Consider the following 26,997-nt stretch of genomic DNA (forward strand, 5'->3'; position numbering starts at 1 on the left):
AAAAGTGAGCAGTATGTTTTTGTTACTGAACCAAAAAAAATAAGTAATTTATATTCCTCATCAAAAAGAAAAATGACAAAACTTTAAAGAGGGACAAATTCTAACATATCTTACAAAAACAATATATTTATGATTGTATTTAGTACTTTCCTAAATTTGAGATATGAGAAAGCTAATAATCACTAAATTTAATAAAATAAATATATTCAAATTAAGGCAAAAAGATATATATATATGTATATGTATATATGTGTGTCTGTGTATATATGTATATGGAGAGAGAGAGAGAGAGAGACAGAGAGGGAGAGAAAGGGAGGAAGGTTGGGAGGCATAAGAGTATGAGCATGGATAAAGAAAATTAAAATATAGTGCCCACTAATTAACAAGGAAACTTAGGTTTAAAGTTAAAAGTTTTTCTCAGTTCTTCATGTATTCAGTTTCAGTCAAACCAGAAACATTTATTGTTTCTTTGTCCAAGATATAATGTTAATAATTAGGACATATGAGATAGAACATAGTTTCTTCCATTAAGAAAAAATTACAACCTAGTGGTTTAACTGATGTCAGGCTTGAAAGATTATAAGTGTTACACATGTACTACTGTGATTTCTTTTCAGCTATATTAATATCTTCATGATTCAGATAAGCTCAGAGTTATAAAATTTTCAAATATTGTCTTACATTTTCTTCTCAGTTACAACTTTAAATTATAAAAAACTACAGATAAATTGAATATAAATAAATGTTATAAGTTAACTTTCAAATAGTTTATATCCAATTAGAAAGATGTCTGCTAGAGATTATTTTTTGATTTGGATTATTATTTCTTCAGTTGCTTTGCTCCACAAAGCCAGTCTATTTAATAATGGCAACCATTATTATAAAAGATTAAAAAACAACGTGACTATCATCATCTTAGAAAGTAATTTGTAATGGTGTAGGTATGCCTGGAGTCATAAATGTTTTCCTAATTCAATTTTAAGATCCTCCTAAGCTTGTATTTTAAAAGTTATATTACTTGTATTTTGTAGTTACTCCAATGTACTGGATTCATGAAGAATTTTCAAGGGTAATTTCAGATATATGAAATTACTGAATTTAATCCTTGACTAAGACAATTCTACTTAATTCATTAGTATTCTAATCATCTTGTTTATTAGAAGGATTCTGAAAATCTGACCTTTTATTCTTCAAAGAGTATTTTCCTATTTTCTAATGACGTTTTAATGATAAGCCTGTAATATGTGCTTAGCTGGTTATATTAATTTTCATCTTATAGCTGAAGAAGCCAAAATAAAAAAATGTTAAGTAACTTAAGTTTACAGAAACTTTAAGAAACAGAGTCAAAATGAGCAGTTTTACTAAGATTAGTTAAATACACAATCATCTTATTTTCTATATAAAAATGAAAAGTTTTGTATAACATACTTTGTACCATTCCCCTAATGTTAAATAAGATTTTTTATTAGCATTACCTTGGCTATTTGGACTACGAAGCATTTTAGGAGAGGTAACTTCTAAGTTCACAGAATAGTGAGTCTGAGATGATTCAACGCTCTGGGCGATTGATGGAACAAACACTCTTTCTGGAGGTTTACGATAGCTTCCTACTATACTGTGCATTAATTCAGAATCCATTATCTGTACTTCTGTACTGTGCCAGTAAAGGAATAGCACAGTATAGCATCATTCTTTCCTATGTGAATGACAAAAACATTAGACAAAAATTCAGATGAAACTTTAAAATAAATACATAATCATATACTGTGGAATTTTGTCTTTACAAAGTTAATTATCACAAATTCAACTATAATAAATTCAGCAGTAAAAGAAAGAAAAATGACTATTTACTCTATAAACAGTATAGACAATTCTGCCTGACTTTCAATGAGTATATGCTCTGGAGTGAGCGTTACATGCGTGGTGTGAATTTGCTGGTTTCTCAGTTGATCATAAGTTCATCATCTGAGCACCCCTCTAAAAGAGTTTGACTCTAGGGTTCAGAGAGAAAAGTATATATTCTAAAAGACAACACAGCTTTGAAACACAAGCCACCCACATAACATGATTCTCTAAGACTCTAATGTACTGGCCTCCTAAGGGATTTTCAAGGGTAATTTTGGATATATCAATTTCTGAGTCTAACCCTTGAATAAGACACAACTCCTCTTAATGCACTAGCATTCTAATCATGTAGTTTAGAAGGGTTCCAAAATCTGAAAATCTAAAATAGCTTTACCTTGTCATTCTGGGCTTTTTTTGTATGTTTGTTGGAGAGCTCTTTTAACCATCTTAGCAGATAATTTTTAAATGTTCCCAAATCATTTTATTTTCCTTTCTGTAATTTAAATATTTTAGAAATGTATTCTACTTAATAGATTATAGTCAATGTTAAATAAATTAACTCATAACCACACTGAAAGAAACAGAAAATTGTTTATACACAAAACAATTTACCAGCACAATTTTTAGAATGAAAGCTTGCTTTAAAATGTAAATTTAGAATTCCTTTGTAGAATTATAATTAGCCTACTTTAATTTTTGAGAACTGTAAAATTTCAGTGATTTCACTACCTTCCCAATTCACAGGGCAAAGGAAGATACTTCCATGACTGTATTTCCTGGGATGGCAGGGAACATAACTTCACTCAATAGGATTTTCTACTTTAGCCACTGTCATGATGTGTTGTTTTCCAGGACATTCTCATCAGTCTAAATTAGAGGTTATAGAGCCTAGGAAGCTTTGCTAGAATACTTGATGCTCTTTGATCTTAGGAGGCGATCATTTTTGCTTTTGTTATTAGCACCAGCTACCATTTACTAACCATGTCTCTGTCCCTCTGGGTTCTTGCTGCTTAGACACTGTCTACTCCCCATGGGAGACTGCATCTATCTAAGTTGCTGTTCCCTCAAAAAATAAGAGAGCAAATTTAGCTACAGCTGGCTCACAATAAAGTAAAGGCAGGGCCCCAAAGTACAGATGTTCTGAACATGGTTGTACATCTTCAGAGAGAGGTATGTGGTTGAAACTATCCAAAGAACTTTGGAGTTACTCGAGAAATCTGATTCAGTTTTCAGCTCCTGCTGAGTCTCTCCAATAATGAAAAGAATGAAATTTTGCCATTAGTCACTATACACTGAAGTCCTTGGGAGGACTGTCTGCTTCCTCTGTCCCAAATATAGTATTATTTTACAAAGTCAATTTTTGCACCAATTAAAAAGAATTCAAGGGTTTTAGTGTATATGAAATGACTACTCAGAAGATACCAATAAGTTAAAAATTAGACCAAAGTTTATTTAAATTAAATGTGTAAACACATCTGAAAGTTGGCATAAGCAGAGTAATAACCTACTGGTATATGAAGAAAAGAAAGGAAACAGTAAAGAAATGAGAGAAAACAAGCCATGGGGTTCTCACTGTAATAGGGGTTCCAGCTTAACCCTTACAATCTAGCCCTGTATTATAAACAAGTGCTTAAAAACTACTCAAAGCTTATTTACATAAAGAACCGAGGCATCCTAGGAGAAAAACTCTGAAGGAATATGACAGATGTACAGAAACCCTGATCCAAAATCAAAGCCTTAATTGGTGGAGGAGAGGAGGAGTGATTCTGAGTAGAGTATGGTGGTGGTCATTTTAATTCATCTCTGACCTAGTCCCATCTACTTATACATGGCTGTAGGGAAGAGAGAGGGCTGGAAGTAAAAAGTGAGAAATATTTCACCAAGATCTCTATAAAAGATTGAGGCACTAGCTGCCTTGCTTTGTATAAGATGTTATATTCCAATGAAGGGGGAAGTTGCCAGAGGTCACTAACACAGTTTTGGCACTTTAAGAGTTCTGTTGCATTGGTAGTACTGTTCAGCCAGAGAGAGACAGCAAGAGAGTGACAGAGCAGCTGGAAAGGACATATTCATGGCATGTATGAGAGAATTTTCTAGAGGAAGTTTTCTGAAAATACAGAGAGCTGCCTAAGCCCCATCCTCCAAGGAATGTGAATGTTTGGTATGAGGTCTAGCTGTAGGTTACTGAAAAGACCTCAGAAATTCTTGTTGGAGTATTCTGTCCCACAGGTAGGGGCAAAGGGCTGTAAAATGTGGGCCTCGATTGTATCAATAGCCTGGTAAAGCTTAGGAAAACTCAAGTTATGCCTGGAACCATTCCTGACAGCTTGTAAACAATCAGGGAAATTATCCATTGCCTCTATGGTGTATAAAATTAAGACACCTTAATTGGCTGCAACTAAGGTGCCACTGCATGAAGAAACTATCCCCTCTAAAGAATGTGCTGGACACAAATACTTAACTGCAAAGCATTTTCACTCGTTCTTGAGGGAAGTAATTGTTCCAAAATGGTCCCTTTAAATAACCAATGTCTATTCCTGCTGGTGGCATCATCTTTGTGTAATCTCATAGGACTATTAGGGAGACAGCATTTAGGAAGCAGTCAGAGATACTACAATGGGTTCTTGAAATGGAGGACTCTCTGTTTCCGTACTGGTAATTCTTTCAAGTTTAGATTTTTTCCTTGGAGAGACTGGAGAAAGATCAACAGCTCTGCTTCTTTTATCTGGTTTTCTTTGTGTATGCATCTAGATTAACTTATCCAAAGAGCAAACACAGTAAAGGCTGGACTAACTTTATTTTATTCTTAATGTATATTACTTTTAAAAGTACTCTTACAATTGAGTAGAATAATTTGAGGTTAAGGAATTTGCCTTACAGATGCTCTAATAGATATTACAACCTATTATTTACAACATATAATAACTAAGGTGTTAAGATAGTGATATAAAAATTGACTGGTCAATAGAAATTAGTAAATCTAAGAACTTCACATAAATACTTCCATGGGATTCAACAAATGTTTCATTTGTTGTTCATTCAATGAATGATGTTAGAAAAACTAGGGAAAAAATCCAGTTAAACCTTTCCATAATAGCACACATCAGTACAGAACTTCAAATAACCTACAGAGTTAAAATTGTTTTAACTTTAAAAATTATTAAAAAAAACAGTGAATAGTTAAAATAATCTTAGAAGGGGGCAAGATATTTTGTGTTTAAAGGCAGGAGGAAAATAAAGGAAAAGATACAAAGACTACATGAAAATTCATTCTACAACATATAGAAATTATGAAAAAATTTGACAAAAGAAAAGCAGAAGATAATATTTGCAATCACTTATGCAGCATTCTGGCCAGGAATGTGTAACCTGAATCTCAGTACATCACAAAAGCCACAAATGGAAAACATTCTATTTTTTATAAAGGGGGGACTGTTTTCTTAAAAAATGTCAACGTCATAAAAAATGATGACATGTCTAGGTATATATATCCAAAAGAAAATTGAAAGCATGGTTTCAAATAGATATTTGTAAACCTATATTCATAATGGCATTATTTACAATAGCCAAAAGGTGGAAACAACCCAAACGTCCATCAATGAATGAACAGATAAACAAAATGTATATACATACAATGTAATACTATTTGGCCTTAAAAAGAGAAGGAAATTCTGACACACGCTAAAATACGGATGAACACTGAAGACACTATGCTAAGTGAAATAAACCAGTCACAGAAAGACAAATACTGTATGATTCTACTTATATGAGGTATCTAGGGTCGTCAAACTCATAGAAACAGAAACCAGAATGGTAGCTGAGGGGAGGGGTAAATGGGGAGTTGTAGAATTTCAGTTTCGCCAGATGAAAAAGTTCTGGAGATTGGTTGTACAACGATGTGTGGCAGGGGAGACAAGTTAAAAACAAGATATGATTCAACGGGATAAGTTCCATAACAAAAGCATATACAGAGTGTTATGGGAGCACAGAAGAGGGATTATCTAACTCTGATTGACAGAGAGATAAGTAAAGCCAGAAATAATTTGGAATTATGAACAGTTTTGAAAGAGTAGTTTAGGTAAATATGGGAGAGCGAACATATACACTGACTTTTGCTTCCTCTTCAAAACCCACTAAAATAATATTAAAACTTTTTAAAAAAGATAAACCTGAAAGGACAAAGAAATCAGAAAAGATGACAACAACATAACTTTGGAAAATGGAAAACAGATGTACAAGTAATAACAGACTTAGCTAATGCAAAAAGGCAGATTCCTAACTCAAGTAATAAAAGTGACTTTTAAGTTTACCCTATAGAACCTCCAAAATGGCTCATGAATTAGCTACACCTCTGTAGTAAATTTGTAAGTTGTTAAGATAGGGCTGAAACCTAGAGAATAGGATGAAAGTTTAATTTAGACGTAAATTATATGCCCAAATCTCCTTTGCTTCTCCATACAACCAAAAGACTGCTTTATCCCCTCGTCTGGGAAGAAGACCAGTAGTTGTTGTTGTTGTTATTGTTGTTTTAATGAAGAGGGACTTTTAGAGTATCTCTGGATTGGGAGACACTCAGCACAGGTGAGGGTGGGGAACCAGACTGAAAGGAGGAAGATTCAGTACACAGAATACTGGCAGTCTACATATCCAAGTGGAGACGGGAAGATCCTTATCAAGGGAATATGACTAGCCCAAGTTAACAAAGATACTAAAGACAATAAAATGAATGGATTGGACGGATTTGGAATTTCCAATCAGTTTTTTAGTGCTCCACTCTTAAATATAAGTTGTTTAACAAAGGCTTACGACATTGAGGAAAGATGTGAAAGACAGAGATCAAAACAAGCAAACAATAAAAGGCTTAACAGGAACACAAAATTTGGAAAAACATAATTAAGAGATATAATCATTGAGGGACATGACAGATCCTAGTGAATTTGGCTTGAGCATAGTGAGTAAATGTTGGCAATAAGAGATGGCTAAAAAGGTGTATGAGGGCCAAACCACAAAGGATTTGGTATATCACACAAGTAGTTCGTATTTTATAGGATCAGGCAATAGGGAGCTAATAAAGGATATAAAGGGGAATAACATGATCAGGTTTGTATTCTGAGTTTATTCAGATGGCCCTGAGGTAGATTGGAGGGAGAAGAAATTACAGGCAGAGAGACAATTTAAGAGGTTACTGAAGTAATTAAGATGAGAAAAAATACAAGGCCTGAACTAAGACTGTAGTAAATGAGATCAACATGGAAGATTCTTAGAAGATACAATCAAAAGGACTTAGGAACCAACTAGATATGTGAAATGGGGGAGAGGAAAGAATCAAAAACCACACTCCAAAATTTCACTTGGGCAAGTAAAGAGATAGTGGTGGCATTAACAGAAATAAGAAATAATATAAAAGGAGATACAAGTCTGATGGAAAACAACGAACTCTGTTTTAGATATAGTTGAATCTGAGGTGCCCACAGACAAAGTCAAAGTAAGAACAAGTAATTCTTTAGTATCTACATCTAATATGCTATGCCCTGTAGAAATAAACACACAGGGCATAGCTTCTGCAGTCAAATAGTTTGCAATCTCACTGTTGAAGAAAGACAAACAAGAGACAATGAAAAGGGAGAAAAAAACACAGGGGGTGAGTTAGCTAGCAGTATACCCAATAAAATTGGTTTGCTTATTTCATAATTATTAAAATTTTATTGACCATTCTTCAATCTCATTATCCTAAATGAGTCTGGATAGAAGAAATATGATTACATGAGTAAAATATCTTGTTTTTTAAAGAGTACAAAGCAATCTTTTACAAATATTTTATAAATTATAATACAGCATCTAATTGTTACGTGTACAGTTAATTCTCAATGCTATGCTGTAAGAGCTACCTGATTTCCAGCAAACATATTAATTTGTGGATTTAAGATAACTAGACTTATGAACATTTTATCTAATAATCAGAAAGTTAAATTTTTCCTTACTGAACTTGAATATAAATAAGTTTAAAACTTAAAAATGTCTGAGATTATTTAAATGATTAGACTCTCCATCATCTTTACCTGTACTTTATCTTGAATATTCAGTCCAGAGAAAGTGTTCCTGATTCAATACAAAGTGAATAAAGGATATACAATTATATAACTATAGCTCAATTTTTAAAAAGGACAAAGATAAGCATAAAAGACTATATATGTATTAAATAATATTTATTATAATATATTATATACAATAAATAATAATTGTAAATATATTAAATGTTACTAGATGGACAATAGATTTTTATTTTCTTATTTCTACCTTATACATTCTCTACAATAAATACATATTAGTTTTATAATAAGAAACAAAAACTTACTAAAATAGTTTCCTTTTAATTAGATTTCTACAGAGGTAGAAAATGGTGAAGATGTAGAGTATCAATGGCTTATATTGATATTTGTAGAAGCACTTATATCTTTTCATTTTTAAGGGTCTTATGCCGCTTATATCAACATAATCTCAGGGAGGACAATTATGTTTATTTCTTCTGTAAGCTTCTACAATCTAAATTGCTTTGCTCTGCAAAGGGGCATTGTATCCTCAGGGCCTAATCCAAAAAATACTTGTAAAATGAATCCTCTGAAACTAATTTGATATGTCAACAACTTTTCCCTACCTTCTTACACTAAAGTTTGTCATAGTTAAACCCAACAATTCTATAAATACTATCCTAAGTTTTAAAAAATCATATATTATACCTTGGTATATACTTTTGCATACAGTGTATATTGTGTTTCTAACCATTTCTCTTGTAAAAAATTAATAAACAGAAACCTCAATTAAATAGAGTAGAGAGACCAGAAGGGGGAGCTCTCATGCCCTGCGACATAGCTGAGTTCGGCAGGTAGAAGAAATACTCTTCTTTCCTGGCAAGGATTCAGCCAATGAAAAGCCATAGACTCTTTGTTTACTATAGCTCTCCCAACTTCCTTTCCCCTCTATAAAAGAGTTCGCCTTCCCTTGCCCTGCAGGGATTTGCACAGGGCTCACCACAGTTGCAGACTCCAAATTGTAATTTTCTGCTGATCCCAAATAAACCCATTTTTGCTGGAGAAATATCTGGCAGTCTGTTTTGGGTCAACACCCTTTAGAATGGTTGATGGCAAACTTATTACATGTAGAAAGAATTTAGAAATTGAGTCAACAAATAATGAATTTTAAAGTTAACAATACTCAGATTAGTTGCTACAAATCCTCCTTGGCCTTTACTATTTTTTTTTCTCCCACAGATAGAGCACACACAATAATCAGAATTAATTACGGGAGTACTGATTAGTAGGCAGCCCAAGGGCGAATGAGCTGTTGGACAATGATAAATAACTAAAGCTTACCTATTTAATTGCCAAAATTTATTTCAACTAGTTTTAAAAGAAATATTTCTAAAATGCTTAACCTACTTTTCTTCATTTTAGATAGAGTATACTCAACACAATTTAACCTTAAGGATATCACAATAGAATTTTAATTATGCACAATGATACTTAGAGAACCACACTGATATTTGTTGGATTGTTTGCCCTTTCACTGCAAAGTTCCAGACTGTTACAGATTTTGTTTTCTGTCTTTTCACCTCTTGCTATCTCTTCTCTTCCTGCCTGCTTATGAACTGTCTACTTGACTCTAGTAGAATATATCCCTCCCCTTTCTAATTGCTTTCCCAACCTAAAACAAGTAAGAAACAATAAAACAATCACACTTTATTCATTAGCCACTCAAAGATGTAAAACATAGTCCTTGGCAGCCCTTAAAATGTTCATAGCTTAATTATACTAAAAAGGGTGCTATGGGAACCCAGAGGATGGGCATCTAAACAAGTCTGGGGGTTTCAGAGATGGCTTCCTGGAGGAGCTAGTTCTTAAACTGAAAAACAAAGGATGAATGAGTAGGATTTGACAGTCAAAAGAAAGTGAGAGAATGGGTAGAGAAAAAGATCAAGTGTATAAGCAAAAGAAATAGCATGGTAATAATAAAACTAGGGATACCTCACATTTATTGAATGCTTATTATGTGAATTAATTTACTAAAATCCACAGAACAACTCTATAATGCACAATTATTCCAATTTTAAAGATGAGTAAACTGTGGCACAGAAAAACTGTGTTTTGCCCAACACAACTAAAGTGGCAAAGTCAGAACTTGGCTCAAAGTTTGGCTCTAAACCTCACACTTTTGACTCAGGCAGTTTGGCTCTAAAACTCACACTTTTAACCACCATGCTATATTGCTGATTTATGCAAAGTTATAAGAGCTAGAGAGGATGTGGTGTTTTGGGCAAGCTACTACAAGAAATGTACAAAGCTGGAAGATTGCAAATGTGCCTGAGTGTTGCAGAAGAGGAGGCAGAAACCAGATCTGAGGAGGCTTGTAAGCCAGGCACAGGTGTTTGGATTTTATCCCGCAGGCAATGAGAGCCACCCAGCAGAGGAGTAGCAGTATCACATTGCCTTTGATAAAGATTTCTGTGAGTTAGAATGGAGAAAAACAAGCAGAGGTTAGAAGTCCAGACAGAAGACTATTCCAGAATGCTATGTGAGGCAAGAAAGATCCGAACCACAGCAACAGAAATGGGGATGAAAAGAAGGGGACAAATTAGAGATAATTAGGATACTAAATTCACAGAATGTATGACTGGGATGAGGAAAATTAATGATAGGGCGAAATTAAATATAGCTCTAGTCAAAGCAGAAAACAGATTTTGAGGGGTGTCGAGGTGATTAAAAAAAGGTTCATTTTAGACATGCTTGACACACTTGTGGGACAATAACAACATAAAAACAGCTACCACTTATATTGAGCTTAGTGCCAGGCACTGTCAAAGAAATTTACATGTATTGATCCACAGAATCGTCTAGGCAACCCTATGAGGTATTTATATTAATTTCATTTTACATGAGGCAACTGAGAAGTTAAGTAACTTTGCCAAAGGTCACAGAGTTATATAAGTGGCTGAGCTGGGACTTGAGCCCATGTACCCCAGATCAGAGTGTATTCTGCCTTTAATAGAGACATGTCAGTTGTATAGATGAGTCTGGCATCCAAGAAGAATGGTTTAGACTAAAGATAAGGATTTGAAAACCATCAGTATATATAGATGGCAGTTGAAGTCATGAATATTCACTTAGATATAGAGTATGCAGTTTTTCTCTAAGTATGGTTCTTCAATCACTTAGGTATGAATACCTTCAGGATATTTAATTAAAGTGAAGATTCCTGGGCATCACCCAGGTCCACGGAAACATAATCTCTGAGCATAAGGCACAGAAATATATAATTTTCACTCCCCAATTGATTCTTATGCAAAAAAGTTTGAAGATCACTGATGAGGAATGAGCAAAGAAATGTGTAACAATGACACTGAGTTTATTACAACTGTGCCTACAATGCGAGTAAACAAGCTCTGAAGAAGTACAGTAAGGGCCTAAGCAAGCATCTGATGGATCTTTTATCAAATGTAAGTCACCACCTATTGTAAGATGCACTATTCTTTCACATACCACAAGAAGAGAAAAATAGGAGACCTCTCATGTAAAGCTGGAACAACAGAAGGGCCACAAATACTGTGTAGAATAAATGGCAACTAAACCCACAAAGCAGAAAGAGACAGCAAGAAAACTTGAATGCCTCTAACTTTCAAGTACTGGGCACCAGGTAGAGGAAATTTTATCCAAAAGACAATTCTTACACAGCTTTACAGTCTGAATTCACACTACCAGTGGGGTAAAAATAAAAAAACAAAACAAAAAAATATAAATCTCAAACAGAGAATTTAATTTAAAATGGTCTCAGGTAGTAGTGCAAATGACTGCTAGAGGCAAATGCAAGTCCTTTCTGAAGTAATCTGATTTCAATCCAGGCCAATAATGATTACAAGATGTATCCCTATTTTAGAAGTGTTTTTAAATGTGAAAAAAAAGTCTTAGAATCACTAAAATGCAGTAAATGGAATGTATGCCTGCCCAGAAACTTTTGGGTGGAGTGGCTATTTTCTGGCTCTCAAAGGTACTTCATACATAATTTCATATAGGTGTTGATTTGTTTTTAAAAGTAAGAACTACAAAATAAAGACTATTTAAAATTCTAAAAATCCTTTTCCTTCCCATCACATTAAACATTTTTAATTATTCACTCTAAATATAAAAAAATCTCATCCATAAAAAAAATATAAATCAAACAACCAACAAGTGAGATCAGACAAGTTGTACCCCAGAGTGCATGTAAATGCTTCAGTGTTCACTGGGACTTTGAGAACTAGATTGCAAAATTCACCACAGGCCCTGGTAACAGTCCAGACACAACAGGAGGAAGAGCAAACTTTGCTCCTGCCAAAGATGATGATTTACAGTCCCAGTCCAACACTTGGTGTTCTTTCTTTCACGCACAGGCCACAAACATACTATCTTAATATTTTCATTATATCCAGAATACCCTGGCCCTTTCTAAGAAAAACTGATCCCTTCCTAACAATGCCGCCGTGAAAAAAAATTCCTTTAGCACTTTTATAATATTCCAGTAAAGGAGTGTATTCCTTGTTCAGACATGCACTTTCCATCTTTTCCAAGGGTAGTATAAAACACTGCACAAATTACACACCATAATTGCTCTGGGAACTTAGAAAACTGCAATTTCATTGAATAGCAAGCATATCATCCAAACAGGTGGTTAAAGGACTAAAATGGCCCTAGAGTGAGAGTAAGCACCAATTGATCACTGTGAGGAGTTCCCGAATTCAAATGTGTGACTTACATATAAACTAGTTATACAGCCAAACTGCTGGCTTCTCCCTACTTTTAGTAGATGAAGGTCCTCAAAATCCCTCTCACAGCACAATCTGTCTAGAGCAATTGATAAAAGAATTCTAATTTGAATCTCACTCTTGCCACTCCCTGCCACAGTACCTCTTTCACTCAGGAAAGCTATTTCCTATCCCAGGAGCAAATGCATACATATATATATATACACATAAGTATAGGGATTTTTCTAAGACTGCAGAAAGTAAAGTTTCCCACATCCCTACCTACAATTTAATATTCACTTTCCCATAGAAACAAGAGAATAATGGTTTTATAGTGCCACTGATGTTCCAACCATGTTATAAAAATATTGTTTCGGGACTTCCCTGGTGGCACAATGGTTAAGAATCCACCTGCCAATGCAGGGGACACGGTTTCGATCCCTGGTCCGGGAAAATCCTGCATGCCGCGGAGCAACTAAGCCCATGCGCCACAACTACTGAAGCCCATGCACTCTAGGGCCCACATGCCACAATTACTGAGCCCACGTGCTGCAACTACTGAAGCCCGGGCGCCTAGAGCCTGTGCTCCGCAGCAAGAGAAGCCACCTCAATGAGAAGCCCGCGCACCACGACGAAGAGTAGCCCCTGTGTGCAGCAACTAGAGAAAGCCCACATGCAGCAATGAAGACCCAACGCAGCCAAAAAATAAATAAGAATTTTTTAAAAAAGAAAATTTTTTTTAAAAAATATTGTTTCTATGTGGATCTGTGGAAAATTCACTCTGAATGTCAATGTCAATCTACTTGGTAACTCTTGGGATAAAGTTTGTTAGCACGGTTTATGTACTAAGTAATATTTAATGAAACAATTTTTTTAAGTGGCCCATAATCCAATTATACAGAAACTCCTATTAACATGTTTTTTTAAAAAGTAGTATACCCACAGGTAACAAAACTTAAACAGCACAGAGAAGCACAAAGTAAAAAGTAATAACTTTTCTACTCCTAGACCGTTGACTCCCAACCACATCTACTGCTTTCCCCTCTCTGAGAGTAACCACCAACAGTAGATTCTTAAGAATAGAAAGAAAGGGCTTCCCTGGTGGCGCAGTGGTTGGGGGTCCACCTGCCCATGCAGGGGACACAGGCTCGTGCCCCGGTCCGAGAAGATCCCGCGTACCGCGGAGTGGCGGGGCCCGTGAGCCATGGCCGCTGAGCCTGTGCATCCGGGGCCTGTGCTCCGCGACGGGAGAGGCCACGGCAGTGAGAGGCCCGCATACCGAAAAAAAAAAAAAAAAAAAGAATAGAAAGAAAAACAATTATTCATATACCTAAGTACTTTTCTTTTGGTGACTTTCCTGTCATATACATCAATCAACAGGAAAGATTTATCAGATTCTAGAAGCTTGGCAATCTGTTCGATTATAGCATTACTGGTTCATTCTTTACCATTGCATCCCTGTTGCTATTGCTACTCTCTTGGATTTAGCAATGATGACTAATTCTTTGCTGAGGCATTTCCCCCTCCATTTCTATGGATCTGAGGACTGAATCTGCATGGTTCTACTAAGGAATATGACGTAATGGACTGAGTTGTAAGACCTGGGTTCTTTCCTGTTTCTGACACTTACATAGCATGTAATCTTAGTTGTTACTTCCTTTCTCTTAGCTTTGGAAAATATAAAGTATTATGTAAATATACAGTGGTAGAAGTAGAAGTGATAAACTCTTTATCATTCTTTTCTCGGAGTTTCAGTTTCCTTATAACTTAGCCTTTATATATATATTAATCTCTGACATAAATTCTTCCCTTCCCTCCCTGTAATAATTCAACTTCCTGTACTTGTGTTTCCCAAATTTTTCTGACATGTCAGGTTTTCATTCCTCCTAACTAGCAATGTAATTCCTCTCTCTCTCTCTCCACACACACACACACACACACACACACACACACACACACACCACATTCTTGACATTAAACTATTTCTGAAGTTCTTACCGCTTTACATTTCTAGAAATTTTACCTTTACAGGGACTTTTGTTTATATAATGCATTTCCATTCTCCCAGATGAGCAAAGGTACTTGTAACCTGTACTGTTTGATAAGGCAGTATAGCATAGTGGCTAAGAGGTGGGCCCTGCAGCAAGACTCCTTGGGGGTGAATCCTGTGTGATCTAAGGCAAGTTTCTTAAACTTTCCATGGTTTTCCCCTACCTATAAAATGGGAATAATAAGTCTATATACGTATTTCAGAGAATTATATGTGATGAATCAATACAAAGTTCTTAGAATAGAGCTTGATTCATAGTTAGCACTCGGCAAATCTTACTGATATCTAAAAATCTTTATACGTTGAATATCACGTCCAAAATTTTGTTAGTATAATCATTGATGTCCATAATGATACTGAGAAACAACAAAATCCAAAAGTCCCTTTTGAACTATCAAAACCTAAACTATATCCAGTACTGTTCTAATATCATGCCATACTATGAAGTTTCCACACAGTAGTCTATAAATGGTATATAAGATGACTTTTCACAAAGTAGAATGCTCCATTCCCTACAATATTTAACTTACTTATAGTAACTTTACACTGCTGCTGTACAAACCCAATTTTTATACCTAAAGCCTTCTTTACACACAGCCCTCCTCAAGCGACAATATTAAGTTGGGGGTTGCCCTAATATATTTGCTTTTTATCTACTCAAGATGATAATTTATTTCTTATCAAGTACTGACCACCATTTCTCTGAATTTTAAAAGTTCACATCCACTCAGAGTCCCAGAGGCACCTCAAACTCATATCTGAAACTTAATATATCATCATTCCCCTAAAAACTTTTTCTTCTTAAATTTTTTTTTTTTTTTTTTTTTTTGCGGTACACGGGCCTCTCACTGTTGCGGCCTCTCCCGTTGCGGAGCACAGGCTCCAGATGCCCAGACTCAGCGGCCACTGTGCACGGGCCCAGCCGCTCCGCGGCATGTGGGATGTTCCCGGACCGGGGCACGAACCCGTTTCCCCTGCATCGGCAGGCGGACTCTCAACCACTGCGCCACCGGGGAAGCCCTTCTTCTTAGATTTTTAATCTCACTTAATAGTATCATCCCCCTACTTCTCAACCCTCAAGTCCTGAGGATTTCAACACCTAAAACACTTCTTGAATCACCTATACTGTCTCATCCTTACCACCACTAACTAGGTGCCCTAGCCTAGGCCCTCATCATTTTTTGCCTCGACTACTACAATGGCCTTCTAAAATGATTTCCCTGACACTGATCGTGTCCCACTAAAACTATACTCTTCTCTGCCTCTAGAGTGATCTACCTAAAATTACAATCCAGCCATGTCACTTCAATGCTTAAAACTCTTCAGTGACTCCTCACTGCCTTCAGGATAAAGATCAAGCATGTTCTCAGGGCCTCGATGACCCGTTCTCTATCAATCTAATTCTTTTCTCCTGCCTGCCTATACTGAGTGAACACATTTCTAGGGTTCATATTGTATTCTCTTCCTACAGTATTCTTACCCATTATGCAACACACAGTTTATCAGTTAATCTGTCCATGAAGCTTCCCCTTTGCATACCTATATACTTAATATATTATATTGAAATAATCTGTTCATGTCCTCCCCATTAAACTGAAAGCCTTGAGGACAGGGATCAAGTCTCATTCACCTTTATAACTTTAGCACCTAATTCAATACTTAATAAATGCTTGCTAAACTGAAATGAATTAAAGGCCTAAAAGCCATGCAGAGTTCTAAGATAAATCCTAGTGACAAGTCATCTCAATGTGAAGTAAAAGGACGATGCCTATGCCATTCAGACAAAAGAGGGCTCTAGTCACTAACAGTAGTGCCTGAGTTATTCTTTCAAAAAGCAACACACCCATGTTTGTCTCCTTAGCATCCAGAGCTCCAAATTTATAATTCCAATTCTTATTCCTATTAGCAAGCTGCAGTATCTTAACCACACCAACTTTTGACATGTATGTCTGAAGTGAACAACTGTTCTAAAGGGCTGAAGTAATCTGTTGATGGACAGAGTTGTTGACAGGCTGATCTGTAAAGAGACACCATTAAGCCCTTACTTTTTTCCAAACCGGACTTGTTGGCACAGCTGTTAAGGTCTTAACATGAGAAATAGCATATGTTATTGAATAGCACAGAGGGAAAAAGGACAAACCAGATATTCCTGCCTAGCTGAGGCAGAAGCTTAGTTAAGATAATTAAAATACATTTTACTTAAAATGCACCTATGAAAATTTGTATGACCTTCCTCTTATAGCTTCCAATTCTTCATTAGTTTCCAATGTTCATCCTTTACTTCTAGCTAGCTGTGCCAAATGCTGAAAGTGTTGAGGGCCTCCCAATGTACCACTAGCAGCCAAACTACAAGAGGCATAGAGAAGACCCTATTATGATGGCTAAACATGAGATATCTTTATTGTTCCTAAGAACTTCTCTTGCATCCAAATAGAGACTACACCTGTGACTGTGTCAGCATAACTCACTTCATTTAAGATTGAGATGACTTTTCAGTAAAGGTAATGTTAGGAATCTGCATAATTTTCAGTTTTCATCCCACTTCAATTCCAACACTATTTGCTGAGTGCCTAACATGTGCCAGACTTTGTGCTAGACATGGAGGGAGAAAGAGGAAGAGGGCATAGTCTGAGGAGAAATAAATGCAATGCCTAACCAATGTGGGCCTTTGAACTTGCCCTAAACTACTACTAATCTGGTATCCCACAAAAATTGGGGTTGACCCTCCAATGCTGCTTTCATCATGGTAACCAGCCAAGTTTGCCAGTCCAGCTCAGATGAGCCTTAGCTAAGACAGACTCAGCCTCCTTTCGACCTCGAACTAAAAACTTCCTATTGCCGCAGACTACATTCCATTGAAAGGTATACAAGGGTTGTAGCACAGCAAAACCAAAAGGCACGGCCAAAGGCATTTGCACTGATAAGTTCAATCATTAATAATATTACTCTTATGTATATGAATACTGCTAACAACTTCTTATACTTACATTATATATAAATCCATAATATTTTACTGTGCTGAGAGATTAGGGTGAGAGTATTTGGAAAGAGGTTTGACAAAAAACTGAAAACAATATATATACTGTTTTTCTCCCCGATTACAAAAGTAATACACGCTCATTCTACAAAATTTGGGAATGACAGAAGAAAATAACAATCACTATAAACTCTAGCAATCTAAGATTGTTAAGGTATTATTAATACTTTGGTATCTATTAAGTCAATCTTTTATTATTTTAACCAAAGTTAGGATTGTATCATACAATGTTTATGTAAATTGCCTTTCTACTTAACAATATACGATAAACATTTTCTTGTATCATTAAATATTCTTTTAAAGTATAGGGTTCTTTTAGTGGCAGTAGATAAATATTTATGTAAATTACCAATTTTTTTTATTAGGATACAAGTTAAAGTTTTATTAGGATACAACTTAAGTTAAAGACAGTTTTGATGCTTCTGATACATACTGTCAAATTGCCTGGAACAATTTTATTTTTTAACATTTTTTTGGAGTATAATTGCTTTACAATGGTGTGTTAGTTTCTGCTTTATAACAAAGTGAATCAGTTATACATATACATATATCCCCATATCTCCTCCCTCTTTCGTCTCCCTCCCACTCTCCCTATCCCACCCCTTCTAGCTGGTCACAAAGCACCGAGTTGATCTCCTGGAGCTTTTTTTTTTTTTTAATGCAGTACGCAGGCCTCTTACTGTTGTGGCCTCTCCCGTTGTGGAGCACAGGCTCCGGACACGCAGGCTCTGCGGCCATGGCTCACGGGCCCAACCGCTCCGCGGCATGTGGGATCTTCCTGGACGGGGGCACGAACCTGTGTCCCCTGCATCGGCAGGCGGACTCTCAACCACTGCACCACCAGGGAAGCCCTCCTGGAGCTATTTTAAATTAAGACATTACTGGAGCTTTGCTTAGACTGAGACGAAGTCCTAAAGTTCACAATTCTCACCATGTCGTGAGACTATTTCTCCAATCTATAATATTTTTAACTTTTACAAAGCCATCAACTGTCATTAATTTAGCATTAGCTTTAACATATTTGTTAATTATAGCTTGTGTGATTTAATTAAATTGCTTTAAGAAACTTAGTTTTATTTTAGCAAGGTCTGGACACATCTGCCTTCCTCTGTAGTTCCTTAAGAGCAGAGACCATATCTTATTCATTACTCTATTATCCACTGGCCTTATTAAATGATAGTCATTCAATAAGCATTTGTTGCACTTGATTCAATTAATGTAGAAATACATAAAATGAAACACATCTAAGGCTAATAGTTAACAAACATTTATTAGTATATGTAATGCATACATTCTACTTCTCTGAAATCTGGATTCAACTTTAAATTATATTTGGCAACATTTTTTCTTTCATTGTGGCACATAAAGTAATGCTGTGCCTTACAATCTCTGGTATCTTAAATTCAATGAATAAACTCTTCATAAAACCATACACTGAGAACATTTTTCTCATGCTACTAAATAAGTAAATGCAAAGTGCTGATCATGGATCTCTACAGCTGCACAAAGATGTGAGGGGCTATCCCCTATAGGGGCTCCTCTGCTCTATTAAATCAGTGTGTTAGGTCTTCGAGGCCAGAACTTCACCTTATTCATCTCTGTATTTCTAACATGTGCTCTCTAGGGGCTCAATAAAGATCAGCTAAATGAATAAAAACATTTGGCTTGGAGGAAGGGAATGATTGGGTGACAGGGGATGAGCCACACTGTAAAGGAAGAAAACAAATTATAAAGATAATGTGACAAGAAATAAAAAGAAGGAAATATACTTATTATTCTAAATATTTAAAGATTATAGATCTACAACTCACTATGGTTTATACAGTATTTATCAAAATGTGTCCTACAGAATACTAGTTTTATAGGATATTAATTGGAGTTACTCCATAAATTAAACAGATTTCCAGGCAAATAAAATTAAACTAATTTGGGGAAATTAGTAAAACAGCATTAATCAACTTCTTCACCAGCAAACTTTATCAGTATATTTAACATTCTACTATCATTTTGAATTTTTCAAAACAGAGATAGAGCATGTATCTCCCAAACTTATTTGCAACAGAAAACATTTTTGGGGGTCCTCCTGAGAAATCAGCGTTCCACAGAACAGACTTCAGGTAATGTCTATATACAGAATCTTCAAAGCAGCTCTACATGGAAGACAGTTATCAAAATATCATGAGATAAGTAATTGATAACAAAATAACAACTGGTAACAGAAATAAAGAGAAAATTGTCTAAAGCATCCGTATTGCATACATAGAAATTCATATTTCCAGTGGAGGAGGTTAAAGGAAGAGAAGTAAAGAGACTGTCCTATAAAACAAGGGTTAAAGATTGTAGTATTCATGCATTTAAGTTCACTTGATTTAGTAAATAACTACTCTGGTGTATCTGACTAAATGGTACCCCAAAATTGTAGTGTACCTTCAAAAGTACCTGACAGAATCATGATATAACCAAATTATTTGGTAGATACTATAATTTTTCTCATTAACACAACTCATGAAATAAGGAGGGTTCATAGAAGAGACAGTAAAATTGAGTAACAGAATTCAAACAACTGGCATAAAATTATTTTAGAGCAAGAAACAGAATTTGTCTCTTATATGTTCTAAATGAATAAAGTCTAAAAAAAAGAACATATCACAAGAGAAGTTTCACAGCCATTATCTATCCTTTTTTGAACAGAAGAATATAAGGAAATACAATTAGGTTCAAACAAAATGAGAAAAGTGAGGAACATTAAATACCTGGGGTCAGAGACTCCTCCAAAGCACTGCTACTTACTGATGGGGCATTACATTTGGATTTGCTGGTATGGTGGCAATAATACGGAGTTCCAACTAGTCCTGTGACCTCATCCTAATTAGTAGCTTAACTTCTCTACAACTTTCTCTCTATATAAAATAAAAGGGTTGACTTAAGTAATCTTGAAGTTTTCATCTATTTCTAAAATTCTAATAAAAGGGAAGCAAATTTACAAACATGTTGAAATGTTACTTAAGCTTTTGCCATAAATCTTGAGTTTAGAAACACTGGGATAATGTCAAATAAAAATTTGTAAGTCCTTAAATTTACTATAGAGTTTTAGTAATCAAAGCAGTGGCGTAAGGAGAGACAAACAGACTGATGAACAGAAAAGAGTCCAGAAACTGACTCTGGTACATATAGGAATTTGGTATTATGAAAAAGAGGGCATTTTCATGGGGAAAGGATTAACCAGTCACAATTTGTGCTGAGATAACATACTACCCATATTGTAAAAAATAAACATATATCTCCACTCCATGCCAAAGACAAAAATAAATTCTAGCTGGACTGAACACCTACATGTAAACAACAAACCAGAACTCTTTTAGAAGAAAATATAGAATATGTTTCAGACTTTGGGTAAGAAAGATGTTGTAACAAACAAGACAATTTACAACAAGGAGAAGGAAAAGGGATTAAAAACTGTACTAAAATTAAAATTTCTATGCAACAAAAGACACAATTGACAAAGTTTTTTTAAAAAGCAACATATATAACAGATAAAAGATTAGTATCTGAATTACAGAAACAACTCCTATTCTACAAATCATTAAGAAAAAAACCAAACAGCTCAATTAACAAAGGGACAAAAGATATTAACAGTGGTTAACAGATGAGAAAATATGAATAGCTAAAAACCAAAAAGGTACTCAACTTCAGGAAATACAATGTAATCAGGAAAACACAAGTTAAAACAATGAAAAATTATTTCATACCCATTAGGTTGGCATAAAAACCTGTCAATATATAACAAGGATGTGGGGAGATGAAAATTTTCACACACTGCTGGTGGGAGGGTAAACTGATGTAAAATTCTGGAAGACAATTTGAAAGTTCTGATGCTGTATATACTCTATAACTCAGCAATTCCACTTCTTAGTACTTATGAATGAACCCTAGAGAAAATGGCATATGTTAATTTGGAGATATGTATAGTGGTGTTCATTGTAGCCTTGCTTGCAATAGAAAAAAATGAAAAAATAATCTAAATATATATTAACAGGGAAATGAGTAAATTGTCATATTCATACAATGAAACACCATAGAGCAGCTAAAATTCAAAAACTAAATCTACACTTAGCTACATGGATAAGCTTTGAAAAATATATTATTGAGTGAAAAAAGCAAGTTATACAATGACATATCATAAGATGTCTGTTTTGTAAAATTTTTTTAAACACAAAGACAATATATTACATTGCCAAGGGCACTTCCACCACACACGTAATTTTTCCTTCCATTATAAAAGAATTAAATTAGACATTCTCTAACACCATATACAAAAATAAACTCAAAATGGTTTAAAGACCTAAATGTAAGACCAGAAACCATAAAACTGCTAGAGGAACACAGAGGCAGAACACTCTTTGACATAAAACGCAGCAATATTTTTTTTTCTGATCTGTCTCCTAAAGCAAAGGAAATAAAAGCAAAAAATAAACATTGGGACCTAATTAAACTTAAAAGCTTCTGCACAGCAAAGGAAACCACTGACAAAACAAAAACACAACCTACTGAAAGGGAGAAAATATTTGCAAATGATATGACCAATAAGGAGTTAACATCCAACATATATAAATAGCTCATACAGCTCAATATCAAACAAACAACCCCATTAAAAAATGGGCAGAAGAAATGAACAGACATTTTTCCCAAGAGGAAGATGCTCGGCATCACTAATCATCAGGGAAATGCAAATCAAAACCACAATAAGATATCACCTCACACCTGTCAGAATGGCTATCATCAAAAAGAACACAAAAAACAAGTGTTGGTGAGGATGTGGAGAAAAGGGAACCCTTGTACACTGTTCATTGGAATGTAAATTGGTGTAACCACTATGGAAAATGGTATGGACGTGTATCAAAAAACTAAAAACAGAACTACCATATGACCCAGCAATGCCACTCCTGGGTACATATCTGAAAGCAAAAACAAAAACACTAATCCAAAAAGATACATGTACCCCAAGAGAAAAACAAATACTGTATGATATCACTTATATGTGAAATCTAAAAAATACAACAAACTAGTGAATATAAGAAAAAAGAAACAGACTCACAAATATAGAGAACAAACTAGTGGTCACCAGTGGGGAGAGGGAAGGGGGAGGGACAATATAGGGATAGAAGATTAAGAGGTACAAGCTATTATGTATAAAATAAGCTAGAAGGGGACTTCCCTGGTGGTGGAGTGGTTAAGAATCCACCTGCCAATGCAGGGGACATGGGTTCGAGCCCTCGTCTGCGAAGATCCCACATGCCGCAGAGCAACTAAGCCCATGCGCCACAACTACTGAGCCTGCACTCCAGAGCCTGTAAGCCACAACTACTGAGCCCACGTGCCACAACTACTGAAGCCCGTATGCCTAGAGTCCATGCTCTGCTACAAGAGAAGCCACCACAATAAGAAGCCCGCACACCACAACGAAGAGTAGCCCCTGCTTGCTGCAACTAGAGAAAGCCCATGCACAGCAACGAAGACCCAACGCAGCCAAAAAAAAAAAAAAAGCTAAAAGGATATATTGTACAACATGGGGAATATAGCCAATATTTTATAATAGTTATAAATGGAGTATAACCTTTAAAAATTGTGAATCATTATATTGTACACCTGTAACTTATATAACATTGTATATCAACTATACTTCAATAAAAAGATTAGATTTTATAATTAAATGAATGAAGCAAGCAAATGAAGCAAAATATTAACAATTTATCCATTCCAAGAGGTAGGTAAAAGGGTTTTATTATATTTTTCTTATTTTTCTTTTTGTTTGAAATATTTAAAGTTTTTAAATGACACAATGACACAAAATTTTAATACCTTACCTCTATATATGTATATATTCACATAAAATATGTGGATAAGGAAAATAAGAGTAGGAAAAAAAAGAATGAAGCCAGCAGTGAGATTGGTCTATAAAATTTGTCATAAATTGTGTGTGTGTGTGTATATATATATATATATATATATATACACACACATATATATGTACATGTCATAAATTGTGTATATACATATATATACACACACACACATATACATATAGTGAGTCGGCTCACAAATATTTAAATAAGGGCAAAATGAATATAGATTTTTTTTTTTTTTTTTTTGCAGTACGCTGGCCTCTCACTGCTGTGGCCTCTCCCGCTGCGAAGCACAGGCTCCGGACGCGCAGGCTCAGCGGCCATGGCTCACGGGCCCAGCCACTCCGCGGCATGTGGGATCTTCCCGGACCGGGGCATGAACCCGTGTCCCCTGCATCTGCAGGCGGATTCTCAACCACTGCGCCACCAGGGAAGCCCTAGATTTTTTTTAAAAACAATAAATTGTTTAATCTATTAAAGTATGCCAGAAATACTGGAGATTTAGACATTCAAAGCATATTATAGTAAATGTGGTAACATCAAAGACAGAGGAACTGGAGAAAATATTAAAAGGGTAAATCTGATTTAAGTGGTTCATTCATTTATTCTTGAGAGATAGAAGCAAAATAACACAAAAAAAAGAAAAAGAATTCTTTTCTGAGAATAGTATGTATGACAGTGTTTCAGAAAGTAGGTGTTTTAAGGCTTAAAAGAACATAATTCAAATCAATTTTGTTACAGACACCTTAAAAATAAAATCTAAAGATTCAACATTTAAAAGCCTTTATGATTCATCTGGGCAACACATAAACACCAAGGTACACATATAATAAACAATTGGTTGATAAACTGTTTTCCAACAAGCCAAAGTAAGAAAAACCAAGTATTTCAAGGCAAACCTATTCACATTACTAAATGGCAGATAATTAGGAAAATTTCCTTTAAAAACAAAATTGAAGTCAGTCAAAATATAGGGAGATATTTAAGGTTCAGATGGCTTCATTGTTTCACAGTATAAAAGAGTGAAACTATTGGAGAGAAACCACAGGTGGATTTTTGCAAGCCTGTATGACTAGGCAAAGTAGCGAAGAAATAGCAATGTGAACAAATAACAGGGTGTATTAATTGAAGTAAAATATTCCTAATTGTAGGAAGTCTCCCCAACCAATTTGCACATACAGCACTCAGCCAACTGCACATGTTAACAATAGATAACAGTAGAGCGGCACTAAAATGGAGCTGTTAGTCCAGTCTCCTGATGTGTTTCAGATAAAGCTCTCCCTGGCCCCATCTTTGGGCTGACTTCGAGCCTCTCGCTCACTGAACAGTTTTGAAGAACAAAACTTATATAGTTGTGAATATTCAGTATATTATTTGTTTTTTTAAAGTTTCTGTCACCTTTTAATATTATTGATCAAAGTAATTAATAATTTCAGATCCAGCAGAAACTTTCTTAACATATAAATGAATCTAGGCACAGATCTTATACCTTTCACCAAAAAGACCCTAACTCAAAACGGATCATAAACCTGTAACATAAAACACAAAACTATAAAACTTCTAGAAGATAACATAGAAGAAAATCTAGGTGACCTTGAGTCTGGCAATGACTTTTAGGATACCAAAAGCACAACCCATGAAAGAAAAACTGACAAGTTTGCCTCTATTAAAATTAAAAACTTCTGCTTTGCAAAAGACACTGGCAAGAAAATGAAAAGACAAGCCACAGACTGGGAGAAAGTATTTGCAAAAAACATATCTGATAAAGAACTTGTGTCCAAGATATACAAAGAACTCCTAAAACTCAACAATAAAAAAAAGAACCACTCAGTTTTACCGACCTGGAGAAGTTCTTCTAAATTCCATAATATCTATTTACTTTATTTGTGGCTAGAAAAATAAGGTAGACATTATAAAAATAAGAGCTCTGAATTAAACAGTATAAAACTGTACCACATTAAATAAAATTTTATGTGATTGGTAATTATATTTTCTTGAGATATACATTCTTTACATTTTTTATATCATATAGATATGTTACAGATGAAATATGGTGTTTTTAAAAATTTCTATAACAAAGCTGGACATGGAGTCCTTGCTCAGAAATACAGTAATCTCTCATTTTGCTGTTTTATGAAAAATCATAATTGCCATATTTTTACTTATAGCAACTTTCCCCAATTAAGAAGCTTAAAATATAAAATATTATTAAAGCTAAGTTGTAAATTTGGGAAAAATGAAATATAACTCAAGGATCTCATTATAAAATCTTAGAGAATGCCAACAATAGTAGCATTATACAAAATAACACTTTTCAGTTCAACCACAAAGCACCTTATAAATATTTCATTAATATCAATCAAGTTGAAGGACAAGTACTATTTTACATAAAGATGATCATTTTGATGATACTGTTTGTTTCATTTTTATTTTTTATTACATCTTCATTGGAGTATAATTGCTTTACATTGTTGTGTTAGTTTCTGCTGTATAACAAAGTGAATCAGCTATATGTATACTTATATCCCCATATCCCTTTCCTCTTGCATCTCCCTCCCACCCCTCTAGGTGGTCACAAAGCACCGACCTGATCTCCCTGTGCTATGCGGCTGCTTCCCACTAGCTAGCTATTTTACATTGGGTAGTGTATATATGTCCATGCCACTCTCTCACTTTGTCCCAGCTTACCCTTCCCCCTCCGCGTGTCCTCAAGTCCATTCTCTACGTGTGCATCTTTATTCCTGTCCTGCCCCCTAGATACTTCAGAACCATTTTGGTTTTTAGATTCTATGTATATGTGTTAGCGTACGGTATTTGTTTTTCTCTTTCTGACTTATTTCACTTTGTATGACAGATTCTATCTAGGTCCATCCACCTCACTACAAATAATTCAATTTTGTTTCTTTTTATGGCTGAGTAATATTCCATTTTATATATGTGCCACATCTTCTTTATCCATTCATCTGTCGATGGACACTTAGGTTGCTTCCATGTCCTGGCTATTGTAAATAGAGCTGCAATGAACATTTTGGTATATGACTCTTTGAATTATGGTTTTCTCAGGGTATATGCCCAGTAGTGGGATTGCTGGGTCATATGGTAGTTCTATTTTCAGGTTTTTAAGGAACTGCCATACTGTTCTCCATAGTGGCTGTATCAATTTACATTCCCACCAACAGTGTAGAAGGGTTCCCTTTTCTCCATACCCTCTCCAGCATTTATTGTTTGTAGATCTTTTGATGATGCCCATTCTGATTGGTGTGAAGTGATACCTCATTATCGTTTTGAGTTGCATTTCTCTAATGATTAGTGATGTTGAGCATCTTTTCATGTGTTTGTTGGCAAACTGTATATCCTCTTTGGAAAAATGTCTATTTAGGTCTTCTGCCCA

The 26,997-nt window shown here is 35.2% G+C and overlaps 1 protein-coding gene across 3 annotated transcripts in view; it reads right to left on the reverse strand.

The window, feature by feature from the left end:
- The window catches only part of CEP57L1 (centrosomal protein 57 like 1), a 60,809-nt gene that overhangs the window by 25,989 nt on the left and 7,823 nt on the right, over positions 1 to 26,997 (reverse strand). For 2 of the 3 annotated variants that reach the window (XM_004264742.3, XM_033418705.2), the window contains exon 2: positions 1,476 to 1,696. In XM_004264742.3, the coding sequence (XP_004264790.1) occupies positions 1,476 to 1,638 (163 nt within the window). In that variant the 5' untranslated portion in view covers positions 1,639 to 1,696. Of the gene's footprint in view, positions 1 to 1,475; positions 1,697 to 26,997 lie in introns of those variants that run through there. The other variant, XM_033418706.2, reaches the window with a different exon arrangement.

The sequence above is a fragment of the Orcinus orca genome, chromosome 12 (assembly GCF_937001465.1).
Source record: "Orcinus orca chromosome 12, mOrcOrc1.1, whole genome shotgun sequence".
Taxonomy (NCBI): Eukaryota; Metazoa; Chordata; class Mammalia; order Artiodactyla; family Delphinidae; genus Orcinus; species Orcinus orca.